This window comes from Hypomesus nipponensis, chromosome 26 (genome assembly GCF_054491055.1).
Source record: "Hypomesus nipponensis isolate SF chromosome 26, ASM5449105v1, whole genome shotgun sequence".
NCBI classification, from domain to species: domain Eukaryota; kingdom Metazoa; phylum Chordata; class Actinopteri; order Osmeriformes; family Osmeridae; genus Hypomesus; species Hypomesus nipponensis.
This window is the reverse complement of record NC_140386.1, coordinates 8,665,684-8,690,017: the sequence shown is the minus strand read 5'-3', so window position 1 is coordinate 8,690,017 and position 24,334 is coordinate 8,665,684. Positions and strand designations below refer to the sequence as shown.

The window sequence follows — 24,334 nt, the reverse complement described above, 5'->3', positions numbered from 1 at the left end:
CCATTGAGTCCAGATCTTTTTTTCTTTTCTCTTACTTTTCCAAAAGCATTCATAATCAAAACTTATAGGATGTAAATAGATTGTGTTTCACCACAATCTGGAGTTATGGGTAAGAAAATACTTGTTGTGGGAAGGGCTGTAAACAATCACCTAATCGGGATATTCCATCAGAACAACAGTTATGTGATATTCTTCAGAGGAGCTGTACTGTAAGGAGACTGCTTTACCAAGCAGCTCCAGTGAAAGGTGGACCTTCAGGAGACAATAGGAACAGCAGGGGTTTTGTCTCAGGGATCGGACATTTGGAGTACCGGGGTGTCAAGTGAACAAGGTGCCCTCGAACTGGCGCTAAACAAATAATCAACCCAGCTTTCTTAGGCGTTTGTAATGTAATATGTCAAATCTGCCCTACTTTAAGGACTCTTTAAATTATAGTTTGATGTTGCACTTGAGTTTTTATGTTTTTTTTCTGCCCTGGGTATTAATATTATAGATTTTGTTATTACAACCCAGTAGCGTTGCCATGACAGGCCTGGGAGGGGACCCCTCCTTTAGAACTACGCACTTTTGACCATTGATGTGCTTCTTTGCTTTCTGTATGCACTATTTGTGTATTCTTTGGATAGAATTGTCAGTTAAATTATTCTTTATAGGACAATTCATGAAGGGATATTTACACACAGAGACGATGTGTATGTTGGGATGTCAGTAATCTCCCAGTCCCTTTTGGGCTTCAGCCTGGCTATACAAGTTGTAAAAATAGGACATAATGTGTGTGTGTGTGTGTGTGTGTGCAGGGGCGCTGTATAAGGGGGAAAGGTTAGGACAATTCCAAGGGGCCCTGACTGACAAGGGCCCCCCAAAATAAAAATAAACTATTAGAAATGATTAAAAAAACTAATTTTTCCTATTTTTTATGGGGCCCAAGATTCCTGTCGGCGCCCCTGTGTATGTGTGTTTGGGTGCTGGGGGCGGCGTGTCTATTATGATTCGTTTATCCTGGAGCGCCACCTACAGCCTATGTCTGTCCCTACAGGCGGTCGTCATAAGTCACATGCCTTTACAAATCGGTACGACATCAGATTATTTTTGTTTAAATGTATTATTGACCTGTATGTTATTGTTTATGACATTGAACATGGTTCAATCTACCACATCGTCCCTAAATGACGCTTATGGTTGTGTTGATGTAAGACACTAACACAACTATTTGCTCAAATATAAAGAACGATTAAGATACTGCTTTGGAATTACTGAATACAAATTCCAAATGGTCAATAATACTTTTCTGTGTACCAACCGCAATTCATCAGATCAAATTCTTATTGCCAATATTCCCTGTAGTAAATGGGCGTGTTTTCCTCCAACGTGGCCTAAGCGCCATTGGTCAATTTAGGGCGCTGTTTCCCCATGTGGTTTGCGAAAAAGTTACATTGGCGACACAAGTGACAATAAAAAATATGTAGATACCACACGAGATATCTCTCGAGTAAAGCATCAAAGTAATAGGACTATATCGGGGTTTTTTTTTTATCAGCGCGAGGTAAGATTTGTTGTCATTCTTTCAACTAGTAACGCATTTACTTATCAAGCTTTTAGTTTATTCGACAATGAGTCGACAATCCACCCATTTTTGCCCCTAGGCTATTCTAAACTATTTACGTAATGTACACATAACGAAATAATTGCGATGGTAGGCCTACTTAACGGCTACCACAATTAAGTTTCTAAACACATTTACGTTTCTTTATCGACACGTTGCCAGTAGGGCTGTGTGTGTCTGTCGTTCTTGATGTTGTTTCCTTGGGGTGCGAGCGTGTGGGAGCATGTCAGGATGTTTTAGAATTTCTCAACCAAGTTCACATCCTCTTCTATGAACAAATCACAGGCCTACAGGTTCATTTGAGTTGTTAATTTTATTACGCTAGGTTTGGTGTCGGAGGCGTTATCAGTCACATTGGTTGACCGGGTCGCAGTTTCCCTGCTTTGTGAATGGATGCATTCATCCTCAACTTTACTGGGTTATTTTGAATCCTTTACCGGATATTAACCATAATCCAAGCTTCCACCGAGTCAGCCATATTATTGGAGAATGCGGGAGAGTCTTAAACATTTTGTTCCATGTACGTTGTTTTGAACGATGGAGAAAGGCCTCTGTCACAGTTCAGTCAGACTCCGTTGAGTCCTTTGGGTCTGAGAGTTCCTGCTGCTCAGCCCATGGCCGTAGTTGCCATGGTGCTTGAGAATGGGTTACCTTTCCGTGTCTCCAATTTCACGGAGAGATCGATGTATAAAGAGACAGTGTGAGTGTCCGTTGGGGGGTCAACAAAGGAATAGTGTGAGAGAGAAGGGGGCTTCCGCTGTGTCTCTCAAGTGTTTATAGGCCTACTTCCATGTTTTGTAAATAGCTCCGGGTTGGACTCTAAAACTCGGTTTTAGAATCGAGTGGCTCGGTTGTGTTCGGTTTAAACTAATTGCATGGTAGGGGAGAACCACGGTCTCCTTTTTCCTGACTATTTTAAATCTGGATTTCAAGACGAAGTTGGTATTTACTATGCACACAAATGGATAACAGTATATCCCTGCATAGTGTGCAGGACAAAGAACAAGCCTTACATGTTCGGCACCGGTAGGTCGTTTTTTAATTCTACCCTCCTTCGGAATTTCAGTTTCCAATTGACAGAAATCTGCTCATGCCGAGCAGGATACTTCAGTTCATACGGCCCACCGTTTCCCCTACTGTAATATGTTGCCCTTGTTGTCATCACATCCTGCCTTTGCTGTATATGTTCATTCAGGAGAAATCTTCCACAAATGTAGCCTATATCGTAAACTGGCAATTTATGGGGTGTGTTTTGGTGCTTGTGTTTTACTTTTGTGAGAAGTAGGCTATTTCTGTTCTGATAAAATTGCACCTTTTTTAAAGCTCAGTAGCCTGTATTGTGAAGTTTTGGGGCCTGGAGCTGTAAACTTGGTCTCCCGTGTCAATATTTAATGGCTGTATTGAAACATTGATGATGAGAGTCCACTAGTGATCGCTATACTTTCTGTGGGTGTGCCTCTTTCCCCAACACACAGTCACCTTCCTCTCCCTGGAGCAGTCTGGCACTGACGTATTAGCCTGTCTGGGAACAGGTCTAGTCTTGACAAGCAGTCAGTCATTTGTTGTTTTGTAACTTCATCATCCAATGAACATGCAACTCCATTGTACCGGATACAAAAAAACGTACTCCCTGTTCAAACAGTCTGTCCTTGGAATTGTAGATGGAAGACACTGAAAGTCGGCATGGTTACAGAGCTTTGTACAGAACAATGACTCCCTTGATCCAAACTGACCAGATCAGGGAGTTTGACTTTGGTCAGATGAGGTCATCAATTTGATGCAGTCTGTCTCTCCAGAAGCTGTTTCCCTGGAGCATATTATGTCCAGGGCACCCTAGGCCAAGCATCCGAGTTAATTCACACAAGGAGATTTCTGTTAATTGAGCTGGCTGGACGCTCGGACCACGATGGGAAAGGGAATTGTTGTCGTGGTGATCCACTACCCCCATCCCACTCCATTTCTTAGTGTTTCAAACGTTTGAATATCACTCGGATTTATTTATTTTGAAATCATTTATTTTGAAAGATTTCAAATGTAGGAGATTGTCATGGTGCAGAACAAAGAATTCAAACACTCTGCAAATAGAGATGGCACAGTTTAGAATAGAGGGGACTGTTGACATCCCAAGAGCAGCGTTTCCCCTGTACCGCATGTTTCCCTGCTCCAATACACCTGTTTCAAGTGAATGGGGTTATTATCAGGCTTCTGCTGAGCTTGTTAATGACCCATTCATCATAATCAGGTGTGTTGGAAGGGGGGAAACCTCTAAGACATGCAGGGCAGGGGTTCCCGAGGACCCGGATTGAGAAAAGATTGCTCTTAAGTAAAAGGATGTCGTTTAATACAGGCTGTATGAATTCAGTAGAATGCTGTAGAATTTAATTGTCTGATTTGAAAACTGATCAGCAGGAAGGTTGTACTAAATCATTTATTTTGATACTTGTCAATCCATAATTATACGCAAAGTGCCCACCGAGACCTTAAAGTAATGGCTTAAAATAGTGTTGTTACACAAAGCCTTAAGGATGTTAAGGATCTCCTGGCCACGTTCGGAGAGGCGCTAATCACCACAGGTATCAGGGCTAATTACAAGTGACACACACCAGCAGGTGCCCCAAAGACAAGGGTCGACGGCGGACTTGGAAGTGCAGAAATGCAGCCGTCGGATTAGCCCGGATTTAGCGCTCGCTAACTTATTCCGCGCACGGAACCTGACATTACCCTCGGTGTGAGCATAAACAAAAGATGTTACTCGTGGCGATCCCAGGTACAGGGAGCGGTTATAGAAAGCTAGCCTCGATGTGACAGCGGGACGCTGTGAGAGATGCTGGCGGGATTGTTTTGGGCCAGGTGAACGGGTCACAGTCCCTACGGTCATTATGCGTCTGCGTGCCAGAGGACAACAGCCGAGGAGTGTCTCTCTGAAGGAGCCGTGTCTGCTTGTCTCCGGTCGAGATGACCGTCCTGTCCAAATGTCTGGAGTGTGTCAAGTTTAAGAGGGGCGGAAGGTATGTTGGGTGGACATGTCGCGGTGGAGGCTCCTATAGCCGTGCCTTAGTGGAGGTCAAAAGAATTGGCCTCTCCTAAGGATGGAGTAAAGGTGTAGGAGAAGCCTTTTGTTAGGATGTAGAAATGTGGTGTGATGAATCTCCGGGATTGTCTTGTCTGGGTTATTTTTTAAATAATAATTAAAGAGGTTTCAAATGGATGAGAAGGAATATTGTTTAACTGTGGCACATGGAAAATGGCTGGTTTGAAAGGCTTAATTAATATTTAGCATTACATTTAGCAGACGCTCTTATCCAGAGCGACTTACAGTAAGTACAGGGACATTCCCCCCGAAGCAAGTAGGGTGAAGTGCCTTGCCCAAGGACACAACTCATATGGCACGGCGGGGAATCGATCCAACAACCTTCTGATTACTAGCCCGACTCCCTCACCGCTCAGCCATCTGACTCCCCCACTTGTATGCACTTGTACCTTGAGGTTAACCGTGTTTCTTTGTGTGACAGATTGTCACCGCCATGCGATTGCTCTGTCGTTATTAAACATACCTTACTTTGACAGTATAGACAGGATGCAGCACATGAATTGAGATGTAACCTACTCATGAACTGGCCATGTACAGTAGGTAAATGCCATGAGCTGCCATAACCCTTTGACTGCAGATTCCACTTCCTCAGAAGTCTTCTGGAGACAGCCTTGTGGAAGGGTTATGACGGTTCCCTGCTGTTAAGAGGAAGCAATCTTTTTCAGTGGAAAGTACTAGCTGTAACTCCCAAGCAAGGTGTGGAGGCCTGAAACCGACTAACTACCGACTTCCACATAAAAAAAACGTCTGAGTCTGTTAGGGGTGACATGCCGACACTTGTAATTCTATCGTATATGGGGTGGATCGTACTCCCCCCCCCCCCCCCCCCGTACTCCCTATAAGCACTGTGTAGAGCAGCTTGACTGGATCAAACTCGATTCTCTCCGACCCTCTGCTGCGTTTGTACTCTTCCAGGATGGAGTCCTCCTGCCTGGAGTTGGCGCTGGAGGGGGAGAGGCTATGTAAGGTGGGAGATTACCGCGCTGGGGTCTCCTTCTTCGAGTCGGCCATTCAGGTGGGCACCGAGGACCTGCAAATCCTCAGTGCGATCTACAGCCAGCTGGGCAACGCCTACTTTCACCTGCAGGACTATGGCAAAGCCCTGGAGTATCACCACCACGACCTCACTCTCACCAGGTACACGTGGGCGAAGCGCCATGAACCAGCCTGGTTGTGCAGCTCCTACAGGTTCAGCTGTGGATACGTTTGTGGGAGGGACTCAACAAAAGACAGCTGGTCCTGAATCTGCAGGCCTGGCTGCAAAGAAGGAATAATAAATAAAAAAAACACTATGCTGTAGTTGTAAGAGTAGAAACGTTAGCAGAGTTTGGTTAGGAATACTGTTATCTTTGACTGGGAGGTAGTTATCCATCTGCGTTTCTCAGATTTGTTTGTGTGGATGTGCCGTTCAACAGAACCATCGGAGACGAACTGGGAGAAGCGAAAGCCAGTGGGAACCTGGGAAACACTCTGAAGGTTTTGGGACGCTACGGGGAGGCATTGGTCTGTTGCCAGAGACACTTAGAGATAACAAGAGCGATGTATGATAAGGTGAGCCCTACATTTAGTCATTTAGCATTCCCCCCCGAGGCAAGTAGGGTGAAGTGCGACGTCATTTTGGCACGGCTGGGAATCTAACTGGCGACATTCAGATTACTTGCCCGATTCCCTAACCGCTCAGCCACCTGACGCCAGCCCTGAAAACATCGTAATCATCGTCCTGAACGTGCAGCTGAATCACGCATTTAAGGGTTTCTGGAACACATTTCCACAGTGTGTTCTTAGACCATAACAGATCAAATGTTCTCCAACCACTGAATAGTTGAGATAGTTTTCCAGTGGCTGTGGGTTGGGCGTCAGTGTATTTGAAGTGTATAATTACAATTGAGGTTGTTTTGCTCTATCTTTTTTAACGTGGGTGTGTGTGGTAGGTTGGACAGGCTCGAGCGCTGTATAATTTTGGGAACGTGTACCACGCAAAGGGGAAGAGCATCTGTTGTACAGGAGCCGAGCCAGGAGAGTTCCCCGAGGAGGCCAGACTCGCCCTGAAGAAAGCAACGGAATATTACGAGTTAGTCGCCACCTCCCAGATCTAGGACAACCCTGGTCCTCGAGAGACGCTGTCCTGCACGTTTTTTCAGATGTTTCCCTGCTCCAGCACACCTGATTCAAAGGAATGGTCATTACCCTGGCTTCCACAGATCTTGATAACGACCCATTCATTTGAAACGGGTGTGCTGGAGCAGGGAAACGTCTAAAACATACCAGGACAGTGGCCCCTGAGGACCAGGGTTGTCCACCCCTGATATAGGTACTGAAACCCACCCAAGTGTTGGACTAAAAACGATGAGTGAATTTGTACTCTTTTCACCCCTCGTGTGTGTCGACCCGTCGCAGTGCAAACCTGTCTATTGTGAAGGATCTGGGAGACCGCGCGGCGCAGGGTCGGACCTACGGCAACCTTGGCAACACTCACTACATCCTGGGAAACTTCCCGGATGCGGTGCTGGCCCACGAACAAGTAGGTGCACAGCCGCTGGACATCTCGCGAAACCGTGAATGTTTTCGTTACACTTTCGGTTGCGAACACGTGTGTGTGTGGATTTGGCCTAACCCTTCAGATGTGTCGAACCGTACAATGACGATGACTCCTCTTCCTGTTGCAGCGTCTCCTTATCGCTAAGGAATTTGGGGACAGGGCAGCAGAGAGGAGGGCCCACTGTAACCTGGGCAACGCCTACATTTTCCTGGGCCAGTTCGAGAGGGCGGCCGACCATTACAAGCAAGTGACCGTAACCACGGCACCAGCCCCGCTGTGGTCCCTTCCTGTACCCTTCTGCTTGCTCTCGTGGATGACCTCGTTGAGGAGATCCAACACGAGTAGATGTTCAGAGAACTGAAGATCAATAGAGATTTAATAGTGACGCAATCCTCTCCCCCCTCACCCCAGGAGGACTCTGCAGCTGGCTCGTCTGTTGAAGGACAGGGCTGTGGAGGCCCAGGCCTGCTACAGCCTGGGAAACACCTATACGCTTCTCCAGGACTACGAGAGAGCCATCGACTACCACCTGAAGCACCTGATCATAGCCCAGGACCTCAGGGACCGGTAGGTACTTTCAGGTCCTCCTCCACAGCCGCTTGGAGTCTCTGTGAACGCCCCCGAGAGAAGGCCATCGCCAACACTCTGGGTTCCTTTTGTGTGCAGGGTCGGGGAGGGCAGAGGGTGCTGGAGTCTAGGAAATGCCCACACGGCCCTGGGGAACAATGACCAGGCCATGTGCTTCGCAGAGAGACATCTGGAGATCTCTAAAGAGGTGCCTGTTGACTGTGTTTCTCCCTCTTTATGCACACATTATCAGGATCTGTCATCACATTAGTCGTCGCCCCCTACTGGACGGCTCAAGAACAGAATGGGACGTTGCGTGTTCAAGAGTCAAACTGAGTTCTCTTCCTGTAACATACTACTGGTGTGTTTCTCCTAGATCGGAGACAAGAATGGTGAGCTGACGGCCCAAATGAACATGTCCGACCTTCAGGTGGTGCTGGGTTTGAAAGCCAACCGCAGCAGCCCCACCGACGCTGTCCCCGACGCTAACACCAACAGCTTAGTCCTTACAGAAATCCACGGAACACATCAGAACCTTCCAGGCAAGTGGGAGGGAGTCAGGTGGCTGAACGGTGAGGGATTCGGGCTAGTAATCTGAAGGTCGCCAGATCAATTCCCGGCCGAGCCAAATTAAGTTGTGTCCTTGGGCAAGGCACTTCACCCTACTTGCTTCGGGGGGAACGTCCCTGTACTTACTGTAAGTCTCTCTGGATAAGAGCATTGATAGTGTGGGTACATAAAGACTGTTTGGCTTTGTTGCAGGTATGAAGCTCGAGAAAAGGCCCAGCATGGAAATGTTCCAACCAGGCCCAGACAAACAAGCAGTACGTAACCGACACCCACCAGCACTTTAACGCCTCTGTTTGTGTACTGAAACGGTAATAGGATAATCGTTCACTTATGTCAATAGTAATCCTTGTAATTAAGGAGATGTCTGGGGGTGAACGTTTGTGTTTCTTGATTTTTTTTTTTTTTTACTGAGCTAATTGATAGTATTGCAATTGATTTGAAATCGATCCACCTTGAATGTTCAGGACTGGGATGAAGTCTTCGCCACGCCTTCCAAGTCCGACGTGGCCAAGGCCTCCTCAAAAGTTTTCTTCATAAAGCGCCTGCGAGGGAAGAAATCAAAGAGCCACAAGAAGTCCAGCCTCCAGGACAGCAGCAGCTACACCCCCCCGGCCCCTCCGATGGAGGCCCAGGGCTCGGCTAAGGTAGAGGGGGGGGGGGGACGCTGTCATGCCGCACTATGGAGGGGGAGAGGAGGATGTTTTGCGTCTTTCTGTCTGTAGCGCTGACACGCTCTGAACTGTTTCTCTGCTGCAGCACCTTACGCCCAACACTCTGGGCGACGAGGGCTTCTTTGACCTCCTCAGTCGATTCCAGGGCAGCAGGATGGACGACCAAAGGTGCAACCTGTTAGAAGGCCAAAGCCCCCCCTCTTCCCCCCCTGTAGCCGTGAGGAACTGTGAGTTAGTCCCTCCCGCTGCACACACGCTTACCCATTCCGCGCCTTCTCGCTATAGGGATGTATTCATGAAATGTGTGCTTAATTCCTTAAACTTTTGAGGTAGGCATGAATGATGACTTTCTCAGGGTCGACTCGATGCAAGTCTTACCCATTGTGTGCCTGCAGAGGATTTTTGTTCCAGATTATCATAAGATTTTAGAAAACGACAATTGAATTAATCTCTACTCCCCGTCTTCGCCCTACACTGACTCCTCCTCTCTGAACCGTGTTCCTCCTACTAGCTACTTCAGAGTGCGGGGCGTCCCCGGACAGTGGCCCGTCTCTGGGCCTGCCGGCCAGCGCGCAGGGCCGTCGGCCGGACGAGCAGAGGGGCAGGGTGGGCAGCTTCCCGGGCCTGCGTCTGAGCAGCAGCGACCAAGCCCCCAGCTCCTCCATGCTCAGCCGGCTAGTGGCCAGTGCTGACCACCCCGAGGCTGACGATGTCTTTTTCGACATGCTCGTCAAGTGCCAGGTAGATCCATCAGTCTCCAGTAGTTGTCTGAGAGAAGCTGATCGTCTTTGTCGGGGTTTGTGTTGGTTATTGGTGCTGATCTGTGGGCTTCCGTGAAGCCGTTTGTCGATGCTTGTGAAAAGGGCTCGACAAGTATCATTCAAGATGCTTTAGTGGAATTACTCGCTGGTCAAGATTTCATTGCTCTCTCAATCTTCCTCCTTCAGGGCTCCAGGCTTGACGACCAGAGGTGTGCAGCTCCCCCTCCATCCACTAGGGGGCCCACTGTCCCAGATGAGGACTTTTTCAGCCTCATCCTGCGCTCCCAGGCTAAGAGGATAGATGAGCAGCGGGTTCAAATCCCCCCCAGCTCCCAGGAGAACCCAGATTGAGTTGTCTGCTTCAGGACGAGATTCTCCACTTAACCCAGTCTCTTGTAGGGCGAGGACAGTCACCCCTACTAGGAATCATGGATTGTGTCTCATCATGGTCTTATCAAATGTTGACCAGAACGGACCACACATTTTTATTTCTGTATTCTTGTTCTCAAATCAAGTCAGTTTTAACAGTCACATTGACTTGTCCCCTCAGCTTGCATAGAACTGAGTGAGAAGGACATTTACAGTAAGCAATTTGTTATAGCTTTAATTTTTTAATTGTGTAGTACCTCTTTTTGAAAGGGGAAAAAAAAATGTAACAGGCATCGTGAGTTTGTTTTTGTACTTTGTTTCTGCTGACTTTGGTGAAGTAAAACCACATTCCACCAGAAAGTCACTTTTTTATATATAGTAATTTCATTGTGTGATACAACCTTAACTGCTTGCTACATATGTAAACCAAAGAATACATATTAACAAATGTATCCTTTATTGAATTTACTTTGAATATTTACAAAATCTTAATCCCATTTTAAATTGCAGTATTAATGCATTTCAATACTTAGTGATTGCATTTAATACATATTTGAACATTTTCCTAGAAGTGAATCCAAACATGCCACAGAGTGTGGGACGTTAAAGTGCTACAGTGATCAGATAAACATCCCCCTTCTCCTCTTCAAAGTCGTTCTAGGATTCCATGGTCAGCCTTTCTTGATCAGTAACACATCTGAAAAATCCAACAGTGTCCATTAAAGCTCTAGACCCTGAACATCCACAAACTTGGTAACTTCTGCCTGGAGCCTTACCTGGGCAGGCAGCAGGTGAAACAGGAACGGGAGCTCTCATCCATGCGGTACACCCCAGAGTCGGGTAGATCCTTGCACTCAGAGATGAACTTATGGAGCTCAGACACCAGATTGCCCTCCTTCTGCTGTTGCTGGGAGTTGAAAGAAACATTGAATACTAAATAAATAAAGACTTGGAAGGATGGTTATCCAACATGGCCAAACGTCCTCAAGTGTTCATCAACTGCCTGCAAGGGAAGAAATCAAGAGCCACAAGAATTTCCAGCCTCCAGGACAGCAGCAGCAATACCCCCCTGGCCCCTCCGATGGAGGCCCAGGGCTTGGCTAAGGTAGAGGGGGGGCACGCTGTCCCGCTGCACCATGGAGGGCCGAGCCCTAAGACGTTCACTGGTAGAAGCAAAAGGAAGCGGGTGTGTCCTTACATTTAGTCATTTAGCAGACGCTCTTATCCAGAGTAATTTACAGTAAGTACATGGACATTTCCCCCCCCCCCCCCCCCGAGACAAGTAGGGTGAAGGGCCTTGCCCAAGGACACAGCGTCACTTTGCACAACCGGGGAATCGAACTAGCAACCTTCTGATTAATAGCCCGATTCCCTAATCGCTCAGCCATCTGACTCCTTCATCTGTGTCCTTACCTTGATGGTGTCGTAGGTGTTGGTGATAAGGGTGATGAAGAGGCTGAGGATCATGTAGATGAAGAGGGAGACGAAGGTGTAGAGGTATACCCTGCTGAACAGCCACACCAGGTTGCTCTTCTGCTGCATGTCTTTGAAGGTGGGGAACATGTCGTCTCCGTTGATGAGCGAGAACAGGCACTCCGACACCGTGTTCAGGGTCCGGAACTAACAGACAGAAAAACGCAAAAAGAAAAAAAAAAAGTTGTTTCTTTAGATGGAAAAGCGTCCGCTGACAGAATACATTCCAAGGGGAAATACACCGTTGAGGCGATACATACTCTAATATCGGTTATATTCAAAGTGGTTTTGAAACAGTGAGGTAACGCCCCCTACCTTCTCATGATAAGGACCGAGCACAATCCAGCCACAGAAACAATAGCTCAGGTAGATGATCCCAGCACAGCAGATGAAGCGGATGACGTTTGGGAACGCGGCCCTCAGTGTCAGGATAAGAATCTGGGAGGCGGGGAGAGGAGAGCATGTAGCAAGCAAAAGATGTAGCCTATGGTGTTTTCTAAATGAACAATGCAGCAGAATGCCTTTCTCACATTGTACTTCTTAAAGTAACCCATGTAGCGGATGACTCCAATCCAGACGAACATGGTGCCAGTACCCAGGAAGATACTGCACACATCATAGCTCGTCAGATTCTAAAATAAACAACACGAGTTGACTTAATATAGTAACCACACACACACATGAAGAATACTTTCAGTTATGATACCATCTGTCCACACACACACACTCACCTTTGCCTGGATCTCTATTTTAAGAATGGAGCCAATGATTGTGAGGGCATCACTGAATATGATAAGGATATACCAGCCGTTCAGAAACTCCAGTCTATCAGACCACAGCACTTCGTTACCACTGCAGGATCTGCGAAAGTTGATGTACTCCTACAGAAATCAGAAGAAATGTTTTTCCCCCCGCCCCAAACAAAGATTAAAATATTTGATAATAAGATGGTGAGAATCCAGCCATTATTCGAATCATGCTGATAACGTTTTGCATACAAACTGAAGGTGTATTCCTTTCAGCACAGATCGAGTGCAGAGGATCAGGGAAGTGATGCAGGTCAGGATGATGACACAGTCAAACAGCAGTTGGTTATATATGTTCCTGGGAGCTGAAAAGAGAAGATGTAGTCAAGCAGTCCTACATTAACCCTACCACCCCCCCCCCCCCCCAATAGGCCCCATCTTTACATAAATGAACAACATTGAATAATCTTTCCAATAATAATTTGAGTTTGAGACGTAAAACACTGCCACCCTTTTATTGAAACTGGTACTGCAAACTGACACTCACATGCCCCTGTCACGCTCCAGTCTCTGCATTCATTGATCTCAACGTCCGTGTCCAGGTTGACCTTTATTCTGCCACTGTGGGCCTGGTTGTCGAAGGTAATCTTTAAACCAAAGGCAATATTCGAAAGGGTTCTTGTAAGAGTCACGTGCGTTTCAAAAACACTCACTGTCTTTTCAGTCTTTGTTTCTCAACTTTCAAAAACATTTAGCAGCAACTGAAACTTCCTGTATGGAAGCAAAATCTGTGACAATGTTTTGAATTTTCAAAAGGCATTGAAATAATTTATATCGACATTTGAAATACCACCACCTGCTTCAATACCGGTTCCACTGCAATTCATAGGTCACATACCATGACTTTGAAGTCATAGCAATCAGGAAGTTCTCGATGTCTGACCGTCTGAAGATTTATGGCCTTTAGAACGAACTGAATGCGAACAGACAACAACCTGTAACGTATAGGAGAGGCATTACTGACCAGCACAACTTACACACCGGGTGAACGGTATCAAGGCACCATCGGCAATAACAAGCATGACGGCTGAAGCAAGCACTGGAGGGCCAACACAAACCACTACTTAGATCAAATCCTGTCGATGACTCAATTGAGCAGTAACCTTTTGAAATGGAGAATGAAGTCAGGAAGCTCCTTGATTGCTGAAATTCGTTCCACTGGGCTCATTGGAAAAATCTCCAGGCACTCTGAAAGAGAAAAAAATTAATAAAAAAAGATTGGGAGGCTTTCAAAAAAAGCAAACAATTTTCAGAATAAAGAAACTTTTCGTTCCAATGTCAACGTACCAGATTCCACTTGGGCATCTATTTCAAATGTCTCCTTTGCTGGGTATATGCTGCCGTTCCTATAGAACTCCTGGCATAGATAGAGAGGAGAGTAGGCACTCCCGTTGCGCTCGTAGGCATGGTTCCCAACCGTGATGTTCAGTAGACTTCCAAACTAGACATGTAAGATACACAAGCAATGATGAAACATTCGATTACTTATACTATATAAGGGCTTTGTTAATGGATGTATTGATGATGCTTTGGAAAACTATAATATCAAGTCATTAAAAAAAACTTCAATATTATACCTTCAGTACTGGCTAAACAGTGCTGAAGTTAAGTTGCAAAGTTAGTTAGCTGGGTGATATAAAAACAAATCATAAATCCTAATTCTTTCAGACTCGAAACAGTCTGTGATCACATTGGAATAGGCTGCAAGTACGACCCACTGTCCTTACTTGATTGACAACGTAGTATATGTGGTCGTACACTTCTGCCTGGTGGTAGAGGGCATAGGTAACTCCTCTCTGATCAACGTAGTCTTTCAGAAAAAGATGCTTGAATGCCATCAGATTTTCTTCTTTGAAAGTAACCACCATCTGGTTACTCAGTCCAAAAGACACCAACTAAAAAGAAAGAAAAACCATTCGAATTATACCGTACTTCTTTCAAACCTGAGTGGACTATGCCTATAGAAGGCCATTACAAAACAGAAAAACACTAGACACTTCTATAAATCAACATCCAAGTATAACATGTCTAATCTGGAGTTGACCCACACCACTCAAGTCTCTAGATAGTCAGTACCTGGATGGTAATGATGGCGATTTTGATGATCTGAAGTATTAGTTTCCATGGTTTCCGTCCGCGTGCCATGTACTTCTCACAGGGGTTCATGAAGTAGAATTTGATCTTTCTCCTAAGGGCCTCTGCCGTCTCCAGGCTCTGATGCTGCTGGTGGTTCTCCCAGGTTGGATGGCCATTAGACTCGTACATGTTTGTATGGCAAGAATCAAACTCCTCCATTTCTGTTCAGGGTAGGCACATTGATTCGCTTATCAACATCCTGGCGAACATCTACCACTCAAAGGCCACTATCGCTATCGTTTCAGAAGGATTTTACGGTTGTTGTAATAATTTCCACCGGAATGCATCGTGTGACCTGGATTAGGCTATTCCTTAAGGGAAGAATACAACAAGCCGGCATACAAGATGTTTAGATAGTTTGACTTTAACGTTTTACTGCTGGTTTAATTGCAGAACATAAGCGCATTGTCAGTCATCAATCATTCATTTGGAAAGTAACTAGGCTGTGAGGAAGAGTGGGGGTTAGGCGATCTTACCTGAGCTTTGACCTGACCAAGACTGAATAACAAACAGCATCTCACATTCTGAAACCTTATCAACCTCCACCATTGTATTGAATTTTTCATCCAAACAAAACTACAAACTCAACCAACTGTAGCCGCATAGCTATAGCCGCCGACTAAACATCACGCTCCCCTGCTCGGTCTATCGTCTTGAAAAGTGCTCAAAGCATTGGGGCCAATCATTGACCAACCAAAGTTATGACACTTATTTCCACTCACCTGAAATTAACTGGATTAATTGGCCAGTTCCCTGCTGTCACTTGTGGTCACCACTGATATCCGCACAATATTATCCAAAGATCGTAAACGTTCTCGTTATTGTAAGACTATTAGGCTAAAGCTCTAGGCATATTATTTTTTGTTTCAAACAAAGCTGTTCTAAACGTAGCATATAGGTCTACATACATTGTGCCACAAAGTCTCAGGAAGTCCTCCCAAACTGTTCGATCTCGAATAGTGTCGAAGCCCACAGACCAGGTGACTGATTTGGAATGGTGACGTATGTTTGCTTTACAACCTGCCGGCCAGGTAAGCGACAATCGAAGTCACTGTCCAAGTGGCGGAACAACGTCTTTACCGAACTTTTAGCAAACACATCAGCGCCAACCACCGTCTAAATACCACACGTGAAATGTCGTATCGGGGGGGTTGCTTTGTACTCAGCAACCAATTTGGGATGGCCCCACCAAATCTCACTCAAAGGTTTTTTGAAAAGTTGGCAGCCCTGTAGCTATTCATTTCCAAAACAGACGTTTTAAAATAATAATAATAAATTAATATCACTATTCAATATCCCATTGAAACATTTGGTCTCTGCAATTATTGAATAGGCTACAGTCTAATACATATCGGCGCGCCCATAGAGGGCTCTCACAGTGCAATCATCTCCTCCGCCTGGGCGCAGTGGTCGCGAAGATCTGCAGTAGCTTACGTTGGGCTACTGTTCTGTTTTGCAGCATCTAAGGCAACCCTAGTAGGCGACTTGACGGGGAATAAAATGTGGTAAAAGGGCATGTTTTATAAATTTTTATCACGATTGAATATAATTATTAAACCACGGAGACAAGCCCATTTAATGGTGAGCAGCGTTTTATTGGGTTTTCCTCCGTTAGGTTAGCGATGTGAGATGTGTCGTATTTGCAATGGCAAGAGGTCTGTTACCATGGGTCTGGCTCAGGAAGCCCATTTACATCCAGGTAAGCCTTTTGACAATACCCATGTGTTATTTTCCTGTCTAACTAAATATGACATAATTCACTGTTGTCTTGATTGAGTGCATCACGTTCCAGCTCTACATTGATACAGATGTATTCTCAACTTTTTAGCACAGCAAGCAAAACTGGCTATCGCCTATGTATTATTTTAGAATTAAAACCACAGGGAGTGTGCTTTCCAGATCAGATTAATAGGATCACCATTCAAAGAGCTATTATAAATGAATGTTTTTGCTCGACTCAAGGCTTTAATAATATGTATGAAGCATACGATACACTTGATGTGTGAAGCCATCATGAACAGAATTCTGCCATTGGTCCAACCCAGCTCTCTCGTCGTTGCTGTAGCAACAGCAATGATCCCGTTTTAACAAACACAGGGAAGCCGTGCAGGGGACACACGCCTGTGGATAATCTGTTTGACTGAATAATTATCCGTTGAGGATATGCCCGTGAACCAGTTTTCTGGGACATCTGAACATTCTAACAAGGGCATGGTTTGACCAGAGGCACCCAAAAGCAGTATCTAAAGCTAAAATGAGATGATTCAATCTGACGTGAGAGATCTAGATTTTTTTCCTTCTCTGTGCTTTTCTTGCAGTTGCTCTTTTTGAGCCGTGTTCATGTTCTTCCTATTCAAACGGTGCTTCTGTCCTGGTAAAAGTAGCACAGCACCAGAAATCAAGGTCTTGTGTGCCCTAGTGGCGGTGTGGTCTAGAGAATGGGCTCTGACACAGAAGAAAGTGACATGATCTATAAAACAGGGATATAGCCCAGGCCGACCATAATAGACATTATGAGTTATACCAATAACCTCTTGGAGGGGATAATACTATTGATATTGTAATGCCACACAGCATATGAGGGTCGACTGAAACATGTCAGATCCTACACAATTTCGAGTTAGCAATTCGAAACCGTTTTGTGGCTTTAGAGTTATAGCACTTGGTTTATATTTCAGTCAGTTATCCGAGCACAGTTAAACCGACAGAGATGAGAGAAGGTTTTGGGGGAACAACTGTCACATCTCGTTATTGCACAGTTTCTTTTCTTCGAGGGAGTCTCGCTGTGCTCCCTCTCCCGGTTTAAAACTCGTCTAATTTCCCTGCAGCGCATGATTTGATCCGAATTAGTTTGGAAACACCAGATGTTTCCAGGGTTCTCACAAACACTTAGAACACTTGGTGGAAGCCGAAGGAAATTCCTTTCCTTGAAGATCCACCATGCTCAGTTGGTGACAGTTTCTACTCAAGTTCTCTACGTGGGAATTGAATGTATTTCATGGGTGCTTGTGTTTCGTCTGATAAAGCAACGTGAGGTAAAGTCGTTCTTCTGAGAGAAGTGCTGAGGCTCCTGTTCCGCAGTATTATGGAGACGCCACGAACAGACACACTAGTCCAGGTTGTTGTGACAACTCTGCCACTGCAGTTGTTAGCTTGTGTTTTGTGCTTGTAGCAGTTATCAGTGTGGACGCAGTAAAGCACATTGTATTGCCTTCTGGTATGAAATGCGCCATATAAATAAAGTTTGATTTGATTTGGACTTTGGAGCTTTTGTACTTGCTTTGCTGTTTTGGTCTATTTGACTCCATTGTTTTTGTAACAGAACAGCTATTCCCAAAGTCGTGTTTTGAATGTAACAATGTTGCAGTGGTGAGTCAGAATTGTACTGTGTTTGGGAGAGGGGGGGGGGGGGTGCTCCTGATAGCATGCTGACTGTCTGGACTAAGATGAGTCAGATCTCCCAGCTCCTGGACAGCCAGCGTGACATATCCTTCCTCCAGAGAGCCTGTCTCCTGGGAGGGAAGAGAGGGGCCATGCCGGGATAAAGCACTGTTGCGTAACTCTGAGGATGGGATTTGCCGCCACTGAAGGAGCTCTCGACTGAGGGTGAAACACATCCAACGTTGTTAATTGCCTTGCATCTGTTCTCAGCTTATTTCTCTGTCTAGAATATACTATCAGGAGCTGACAGAGCACTGTTTGTCTGTGTGTGATCTCTCTCTCTCTCTCTCTGCCTCTCTCTGTCTCTGTCTCTCTGTCTCTCTCTGTCTCTCTCTCTGCCTCTCTCTCTCTCTCTCTCTCTCTCTCTCTCTCTCTCTGCCTCTCTCTCAATCTCTGTCTTGTATATCACCTGCAACCCCTGCTCGTGTTCTCCCTCTCTCTGGCTTTGCACAGCAGGCAAGGAAACCCATTAGAGAGGAACCCCCCTCTGAGAGTTAGCTTTATGATCATGCATAATGGATGAGGGGTGAGCTGGCTGCAATAACAAGTGTCAGAACAGCAATGTCATCTCCGCTTGATCCGCCTCTATGTTCTCTGCCCTTTAATGCCGTGGCTGCTGTTTTCTATCTGAGCCGACCATGTGCATGTATATAACTCTCCTACCGTAAGGTCTCTCCGGATGCTTTTTGGCCCCTGTAAACTGCCAGCCCTTTTATGACAGTAGAGTATTCCAAGGCCCTCTTGTCTGTGGGTGTTGGCAAGTCGTCCACAGTCTGCCAAGTCTGCCAACATTCTGAATACAACCACAACCATGAAAATGACAGGATGTTGGTTTGTGCTGCAAGCGCTCGGGAGCTGACGATCCCAGAGCTAAATGTTGTCCTTCTTCTGTAAATGTTGATCAGAATCCTTTCATTTGCTTTGGATCATTAGAGACGGTATTTATGGCTTGAGACAGATCTTCCTGTTTTGAGACCACAGCATATGCAAGCTGGTCTCTAATTAATAGCCATCACAACAATCACGATCAATATCACCTCATTAGTCTTGTTTGTTTTTCTTCTTTCTCCAGGATCAATCTTGGGGATAGACATGCATCACCGCAGTTTTAAATGAGAAGCTTGAAATATAGATTTTCAAAGACTGTCACGCCATGTTTTTTTTCCCTGTTGAGTGTTGCCTCTGGGGTGAATGCAGTTCACATCACACCTACTCAAAAATCAATATGAGCAAGAAGACATATATGCGGTCCCCACTGCTTAGAAACAATGTTTTTTCTGCTTACACAATTTGTGGGAAAAAAATGAAGCTTGGAGTTAATCTGTAAAGCAGTACACTGTTGCTATCCGGCTGTGCCCTAGTCTCTGTACGGTGCTGTTTTCCCCAACCCTACTGCTGTCATTACCATTCACAGCAGTTGCCGGTGCTGTTGAGTGCTGGTGAGGGGCTACTGAATTTTTTACACCCACCTTGACAAGGGGTTGGACTACATCATGTTCTTGAAAGCACCTATGCTGCGTGCCACAAGGCCGGAAGCAAAGCCGACTGAACGTAGACCTTTGTTTCATATTTTGAGGGAAGCAGTTTATTTGGCTAATATACAATGCCAGGAAGCTGACAGCAGCACTTGGATGTGTGCCTCTCTTCGGTTCATTCAACTCGACATGACGTAACACACATGCTGTCACAGCACAATCAGGACCATCACGTTGACCAAAAACGAGCTGTGTCATTTTTAAAAGTGCTCGCCAGGAAATCCTGAAACCGAAACTTGAGGTAACGGACACAGACAGGAGCCATCGTAAATATTGACAGATGTAAATCGACACTCCTGTGCCGAGTGGGATGAGCAAACCTAGAGCGAGGGTGTGAGCCACAGAGAGGAGGGGGTGGAGAGGGTTTATGCCCCTGAAGCAAATTGAAACTGACGGGTTTGGGTGTAGGACTCAGGGGAAGTCCATCACTGTCAAGCCCTGGACAACAGCATTACTAATAGATGGATAAGAAGAATCTGTTATCCCTTCGCCCGGCATCCTCAGTTAAGAGTTTTGCCATCACGGATTCAAACGGTCATTCTGTATTCTCACGTTAACATCACAGGTTGGCTACATATATTAAGTTTGTGCGTATAGTTAAAGAATCCAATGTGGGTGAATCGACAATGGAGGGATGCAGACCACGGATGTGATCAAAAAGTGGACGTGATCCTGTAATTACTTAGCCAAGCAGCCTTTTGCCACTTAATCACAGCAGGACAATAGTAATTGTACTGATGGAGTACCCCACTAGCCTCACAAAAGGCAGCAGCAATTGGAGTCCAATTTAAATCCTGTTTCCTCATTGATCATCCAGCTCTGTAAGGTCAACGTTATCTGTAAAGAAGGACTCCCTGCCCAGCCTCTTGCTGTACATTGAAGCTAATTAATGGGACAAGATAGATTGCAAACCACACAAAGGATCACACACACACACACACACACACACACACACACACACACACACACACACACACACACACGCTGCAGTCCAGTGATTAAGTGTTCTCTTTGTTAAGAGTGGTCAAGTGCTTTTTGGTTGGGAAAAAACAAGTCACAGTCTGTTCTTACAGATGGTCGAGTACAACACAGAAGATGCTGCACTGTAGGATGAGAGAGAGTGAGAGAGAGTGAGAGAGTGAGAGAGTGAGAGAGAGAGAGAGAGAGAGAGAGAGAGAGAGAGAGAGAGAGAGAGAGAGAGAGAGAGAGAGAGAGAGAGAGAGAGAGAGAGAGAGAGAGAGAGAGAGAGAGAGAGAGAGAGAGAGAGAGAGAGAGAGAGAGAGAGAGAGAGAGAGAGAGAGAGAGAGAGAGAGAGAGAGAGAGAGAGAGAGAGAGAGAGAGAGAGAGAGAGAGAGAGAGAGAGAGAGAGAGAGAGAGAGAGAGAGAGAGAGAGAGAGAGAGAGAGAGAGAGAGAGAGATGCGCCGCGCCCTTGAATATTCGTCCTGGTCTGTTGTTAATGAGGTTACATCATTAATCACTTTCCTGCCCCTCAAACATACATAGTTTATTACATGTCAGCAGCAATTATAAATCTTCTTTCACGAGACCTCGCACCTCTTCTACCAGTAGATTGAAACAGTAAGTTGGGTTTCAGATTTCTGATTAGGAAATGTCAGGTCACATGGGGCTTTGTAGCTTTCTGCCAAATTTCACGGAGTGGCATTTAGATTCCAAATGGCCCTGTTTGCTGAGAGCTCCTAGGGAATTTTAAAAGCCTTGATTTTGTGGCACAGTAACTGGCACTCTTTCCAGAGGTAACTTGTATTTCCTGAGAGGACTCCCCTAGAGGGAATGTTGTTTCCTATATGAAAATGTCAATTGGCTGTGCAGAAAGAATAAATATGAATAACAACACATTTTCACAGTTTCCAGTTTAAACACACTGGACATGATATATCGTTCTCTCACCCATCACAATCATCTCTGTCAAGACCTTTAACGGGGGATCTAGCTTCAAAAGTGCACATAAAGGAAGGGCTTTCTCCTATCTGAGAAAGACCTGCCTCTATAATCCATTTCTGTTGAGGCTCCGGTCTGCGACGGAGTCCCTCCTCTGGCTGAGTCACCCAATCAAGCCACTGCCTCGGTCAAACCCAACTCAAGCTGCCCTGGGTAACGGGGACTTGAGTGCCCGTTCCATTTAGCTGTGATGAGAGAGTCGGATGATGAGGAAGTCTAGCCTCGAGCTGAAGAATATCGGTTCTTTTTTTGTCCCGGATGTCTGTGTCATACTGTGTTTGCTCTCTGAACAAGCCCCTGTGACAAACAAGATTCACTGAGAAAAAGAAATCACAAAAAAATGTGTATCAGACCAGGTTATGGCCTGCTGATAGCAAACCGATTTTGTCACTAAAACAGTAGTCTTAATAAATGTAATAGCAAAGACCACGTATTACCATTAGAGGAGAAATCAATAGGTTTCACTCAGTGTGCCTTTCAGTGGCTGAATTTGAGTGCTATGTCACAACGTGAGTTAACAATGGCATCATGATGGGAGCTAGTAAGTATTGTATTGATCTTTTGGGGTATAGAAGGGCATTACAGCTTTCCCCTCCTCTCTCCTTCCTTCCTCCCTCCCCCTCTCTATCTTTCACCAGGCCCGGTTCTCCTACATTCACATGAAGTACCTGTTCTTTTCCTGGCTAGCCGTGTTTGTGGGTAGCTGGGTGGTGTATGTGGAATACTCCTCCTACACTGAGCTGTGCAGAGGACACGAGTGCAAATATTCTATTGTGAGTTTCCCGTTTTCTTATATTCAATGACGCAGCACACAAACACAAACTGCAATTCCCTGACTTTTTGACATAACAGTTGTGTTGAATAGTGTTTGAAATTGCAGAACAACTCCTACAAAATGGGAATCGCTCAACAACAAATTTAACTACCATAATCAATACTGAAACATTGTCTTCTGACACGCTTATCAATGGCAGTCGCAATTATATTGAGCCGTGTTTGTTGCTGAAAATGTAATCTGTGCGTCTCCCAGTGTGACAAGTACAGGAGAGGAATAATCGATGGTTCCGCCTGCAGCAGCCTTTGTGAAAAGGACACTCTATACCTTGGGAAGTGTTTGTCCGTAAAGCCTAATAACCAGGTCAGGCCTTCCGTGAACTGTCCCTGTCTATTTTGGTTGTTGTTGCCCAACAGTGTTGGTGTGTGTTTGCTCATGGCTGTGTCCTGCGGGTCCCAGGTGTACTCCAGCATCTGGGGGGATCTGGATGGGGTTGTCAAGTGCCAGGTGGAGGATATCCCTCACTACGACCTCGGGACCGAAATAGAAACGAGGAAGGAGACGGCGCCCTTCGACAAACCCACGAAGGGGACCTCTGTGGAGAAGTTTAAAGAGATGGTCCTCATCCACCTGAAGGTCAGGGAAAGCTCCAATCGCAGCCTCGTGAATTACACTGCACTGGGTGGTGGTTGGTGCCGTGTGGACGAAAACCCACGCAACATCAAAAAACAATAACCCGTCTCTCTTTTCCCCCACCAGGCCAAGGTGGGCGAACAGGCCAATCTGTCCGACCTCGTGGGCCTGGTGATGTCTGTGGCTGACGCCAACAAGGACGGCCAGATCTCTCTTCCCGAGGCCCGTTCCGCGTGGGCTCTCCTTCAGCTCAACGAGTTCCTGCTGGCCGTGGTCCTGCAGGACCGAGAACACACGCCCAAGCTACTGGGCTTCTGCGGGGACCTTTACGTGATGGAGAAGGTGCCGTACGCGCCCCTGTACGGCATCAGCCTGCCCTGGCTGGTGGAGCTGTGGATCCCGGCCGGTCTGCGCCGCAGCATGGACCAGTGGTTCACCCCGTCCTGGCCGCGCAAAGCCAAGATCTCCATCGGCCTCCTGGAGCTGGTGGAGGACGTGTTCCACGGCACCTTCGGCAGCTTCCTCATGTGCGACGTGAGCGCCGCCGGCTTCGGCTACAACGAGCGGCACGACCTGAAGGTGACGGACGCGCGGAACATCGTCCCCGAGGCCATCTTCCAGGAAGCGATGAGGGAGAAGTCCTGCGAGGCCGACGAGGACTGCCTGCACGGTGTCGACTGCCGCACCTCCTGCGACCTCACCAAGCACCGCTGCACGCCGGAGGCCAGCCGGCCCAACCTGGCCAAGGCGTGCGGGGCCCTGAAGGACTACCTCCTGCGGGGGGCGCCCTCGGACGTCCGCGAGGAGCTGGAGAAGCAGCTGTACGCCTGCATCGCGCTCAAGGGCTCGGCGGAACAAATGGAGATGGAGCACTCTCTGATTCTGAACAACCTCAAGACCTTGTTGTGGAAGAAAATCTCTCACACCAAGGACTCCTAATGAATGAAGCTCAAGTGTTATCTGCCACGACGACTCCAGACCCTGAGTTTGTCCTTTCCTGAAAGGTTCAGAGACCCCAATCAAACGGATTGACATTAAGCAAATCATGCTTTACAAACGAGATAGCCCATTTGTCTTTGGTTCTTGTTTTGCTGTGCTGTACCATGCATTTGATTGTTAACTTTTCACACATTTTTTTAATGTTGATTATGAAAGCTGGTCATTTGACGTTGCATCACCTTTGTTAATGTTTGAAGGGCCTTTGCAATGCTTCTTGGGGAACACTGACTTTTGGTAAATGTTTTCTAGCAAATGGTTGACGCAGCATAATTTTGCACATGAAAAATAAAAAATATTTTTCATTGCATGCCAAAGAGCAGCCTTCTCTTTCCCAGATTTGTTCTAGACAGAGCAAAGACTGTTTCGAAAATCAACATAGTCTATGATCTGGATCCATATTAAGGC

The 24,334-nt window shown here is 46.2% G+C and overlaps 3 protein-coding genes across 5 annotated transcripts; 2 read left to right on the top strand and 1 right to left on the bottom strand.

Moving 5' to 3' along the window:
- The first annotated feature begins 1,421 nt into the window (after positions 1 to 1,421).
- On the top strand, positions 1,422 to 10,623 carry LOC146221324 (G-protein-signaling modulator 2-like). Of its 2 annotated transcripts, none has more exons than XM_084692677.1 (14): positions 1,422 to 1,543; positions 5,610 to 5,831; positions 6,110 to 6,245; positions 6,626 to 6,765; positions 7,092 to 7,215; positions 7,361 to 7,476; positions 7,645 to 7,800; positions 7,900 to 8,008; positions 8,177 to 8,342; positions 8,563 to 8,624; positions 8,835 to 9,014; positions 9,127 to 9,268; positions 9,553 to 9,782; positions 9,989 to 10,623. In XM_084692677.1, the coding sequence occupies exons 2-14, from the start codon at positions 5,611 to 5,613 to the stop codon at positions 10,151 to 10,153; spliced, it is 1,947 nt and encodes a 648-aa protein (XP_084548803.1). In that variant the 5' UTR covers positions 1,422 to 1,543; position 5,610; the 3' UTR covers positions 10,154 to 10,623. The 2 variants fall into 2 exon arrangements, with proteins under 2 accessions (XP_084548803.1, XP_084548802.1); XM_084692676.1 differs by lacking the exon at positions 1,422 to 1,543 and adding an exon at positions 1,979 to 2,629.
- Positions 10,612 to 15,408, bottom strand: mcoln3b (mucolipin TRP cation channel 3b). 2 transcript variants are annotated; one of them, XM_084692679.1, is made up of 14 exons: positions 15,309 to 15,408; positions 14,527 to 14,747; positions 14,178 to 14,345; positions 13,738 to 13,891; positions 13,554 to 13,638; positions 13,289 to 13,385; positions 12,938 to 13,037; positions 12,643 to 12,755; positions 12,376 to 12,525; positions 12,175 to 12,276; positions 11,960 to 12,082; positions 11,585 to 11,791; positions 10,948 to 11,078; positions 10,612 to 10,868 (listed from the first exon to the last, which is right to left on the bottom strand). In XM_084692679.1, exons 2-14 carry the CDS (start codon positions 14,743 to 14,745, stop codon positions 10,829 to 10,831), a joined length of 1,689 nt encoding a protein of 562 aa, XP_084548805.1. In that variant the 5' UTR covers positions 14,746 to 14,747; positions 15,309 to 15,408; the 3' UTR covers positions 10,612 to 10,828. The 2 variants fall into 2 exon arrangements, with proteins under 2 accessions (XP_084548805.1, XP_084548804.1); XM_084692678.1 differs by lacking the exon at positions 15,309 to 15,408 and adding an exon at positions 15,063 to 15,243.
- Positions 15,369 to 24,334, top strand: dipk1ab (divergent protein kinase domain 1Ab). Its single transcript, XM_084692680.1, has 7 exons — positions 15,369 to 15,566; positions 16,046 to 16,091; positions 16,202 to 16,285; positions 22,161 to 22,295; positions 22,553 to 22,660; positions 22,757 to 22,933; positions 23,057 to 24,334. The coding sequence occupies exons 3-7, from the start codon at positions 16,232 to 16,234 to the stop codon at positions 23,867 to 23,869; spliced, it is 1,287 nt and encodes a 428-aa protein (XP_084548806.1). The 5' UTR covers positions 15,369 to 15,566; positions 16,046 to 16,091; positions 16,202 to 16,231; the 3' UTR covers positions 23,870 to 24,334.

Coding starts and splice junctions, on each gene's coding strand:
- mcoln3b (XM_084692678.1), bottom strand. CDS start 15,135: ATGGTGGAGGTTGATAAGGTTTCAGAATGTGAGATGCTGTTTGTTATT. Junction 12,756..12,937: donor CTGGAGCGTGACAGGGGCAT/GTGAGTGTCAGT, acceptor TTCTCTTTTCAG/CTCCCAGGAACATATATAAC. Junction 12,083..12,174: donor GTTACTTTAAGAAGTACAAT/GTGAGAAAGGCA, acceptor CCCGCCTCCCAG/ATTCTTATCCTGACACTGAG.
- dipk1ab (XM_084692680.1), top strand. CDS start 16,232: ATGGCAAGAGGTCTGTTACCATGGGTCTGGCTCAGGAAGCCCATTTAC. Junction 22,296..22,552: donor ACGAGTGCAAATATTCTATT/GTGAGTTTCCCG, acceptor TGCGTCTCCCAG/TGTGACAAGTACAGGAGAGG. Junction 22,661..22,756: donor CCGTAAAGCCTAATAACCAG/GTCAGGCCTTCC, acceptor TGCGGGTCCCAG/GTGTACTCCAGCATCTGGGG.
- LOC146221324 (XM_084692676.1), top strand. CDS start 2,565: ATGGATAACAGTATATCCCTGCATAGTGTGCAGGACAAAGAACAAGCC. Junction 8,343..8,562: donor AACACATCAGAACCTTCCAG/GCAAGTGGGAGG, acceptor GCTTTGTTGCAG/GTATGAAGCTCGAGAAAAGG. Junction 9,783..9,988: donor ACATGCTCGTCAAGTGCCAG/GTAGATCCATCA, acceptor TTCCTCCTTCAG/GGCTCCAGGCTTGACGACCA.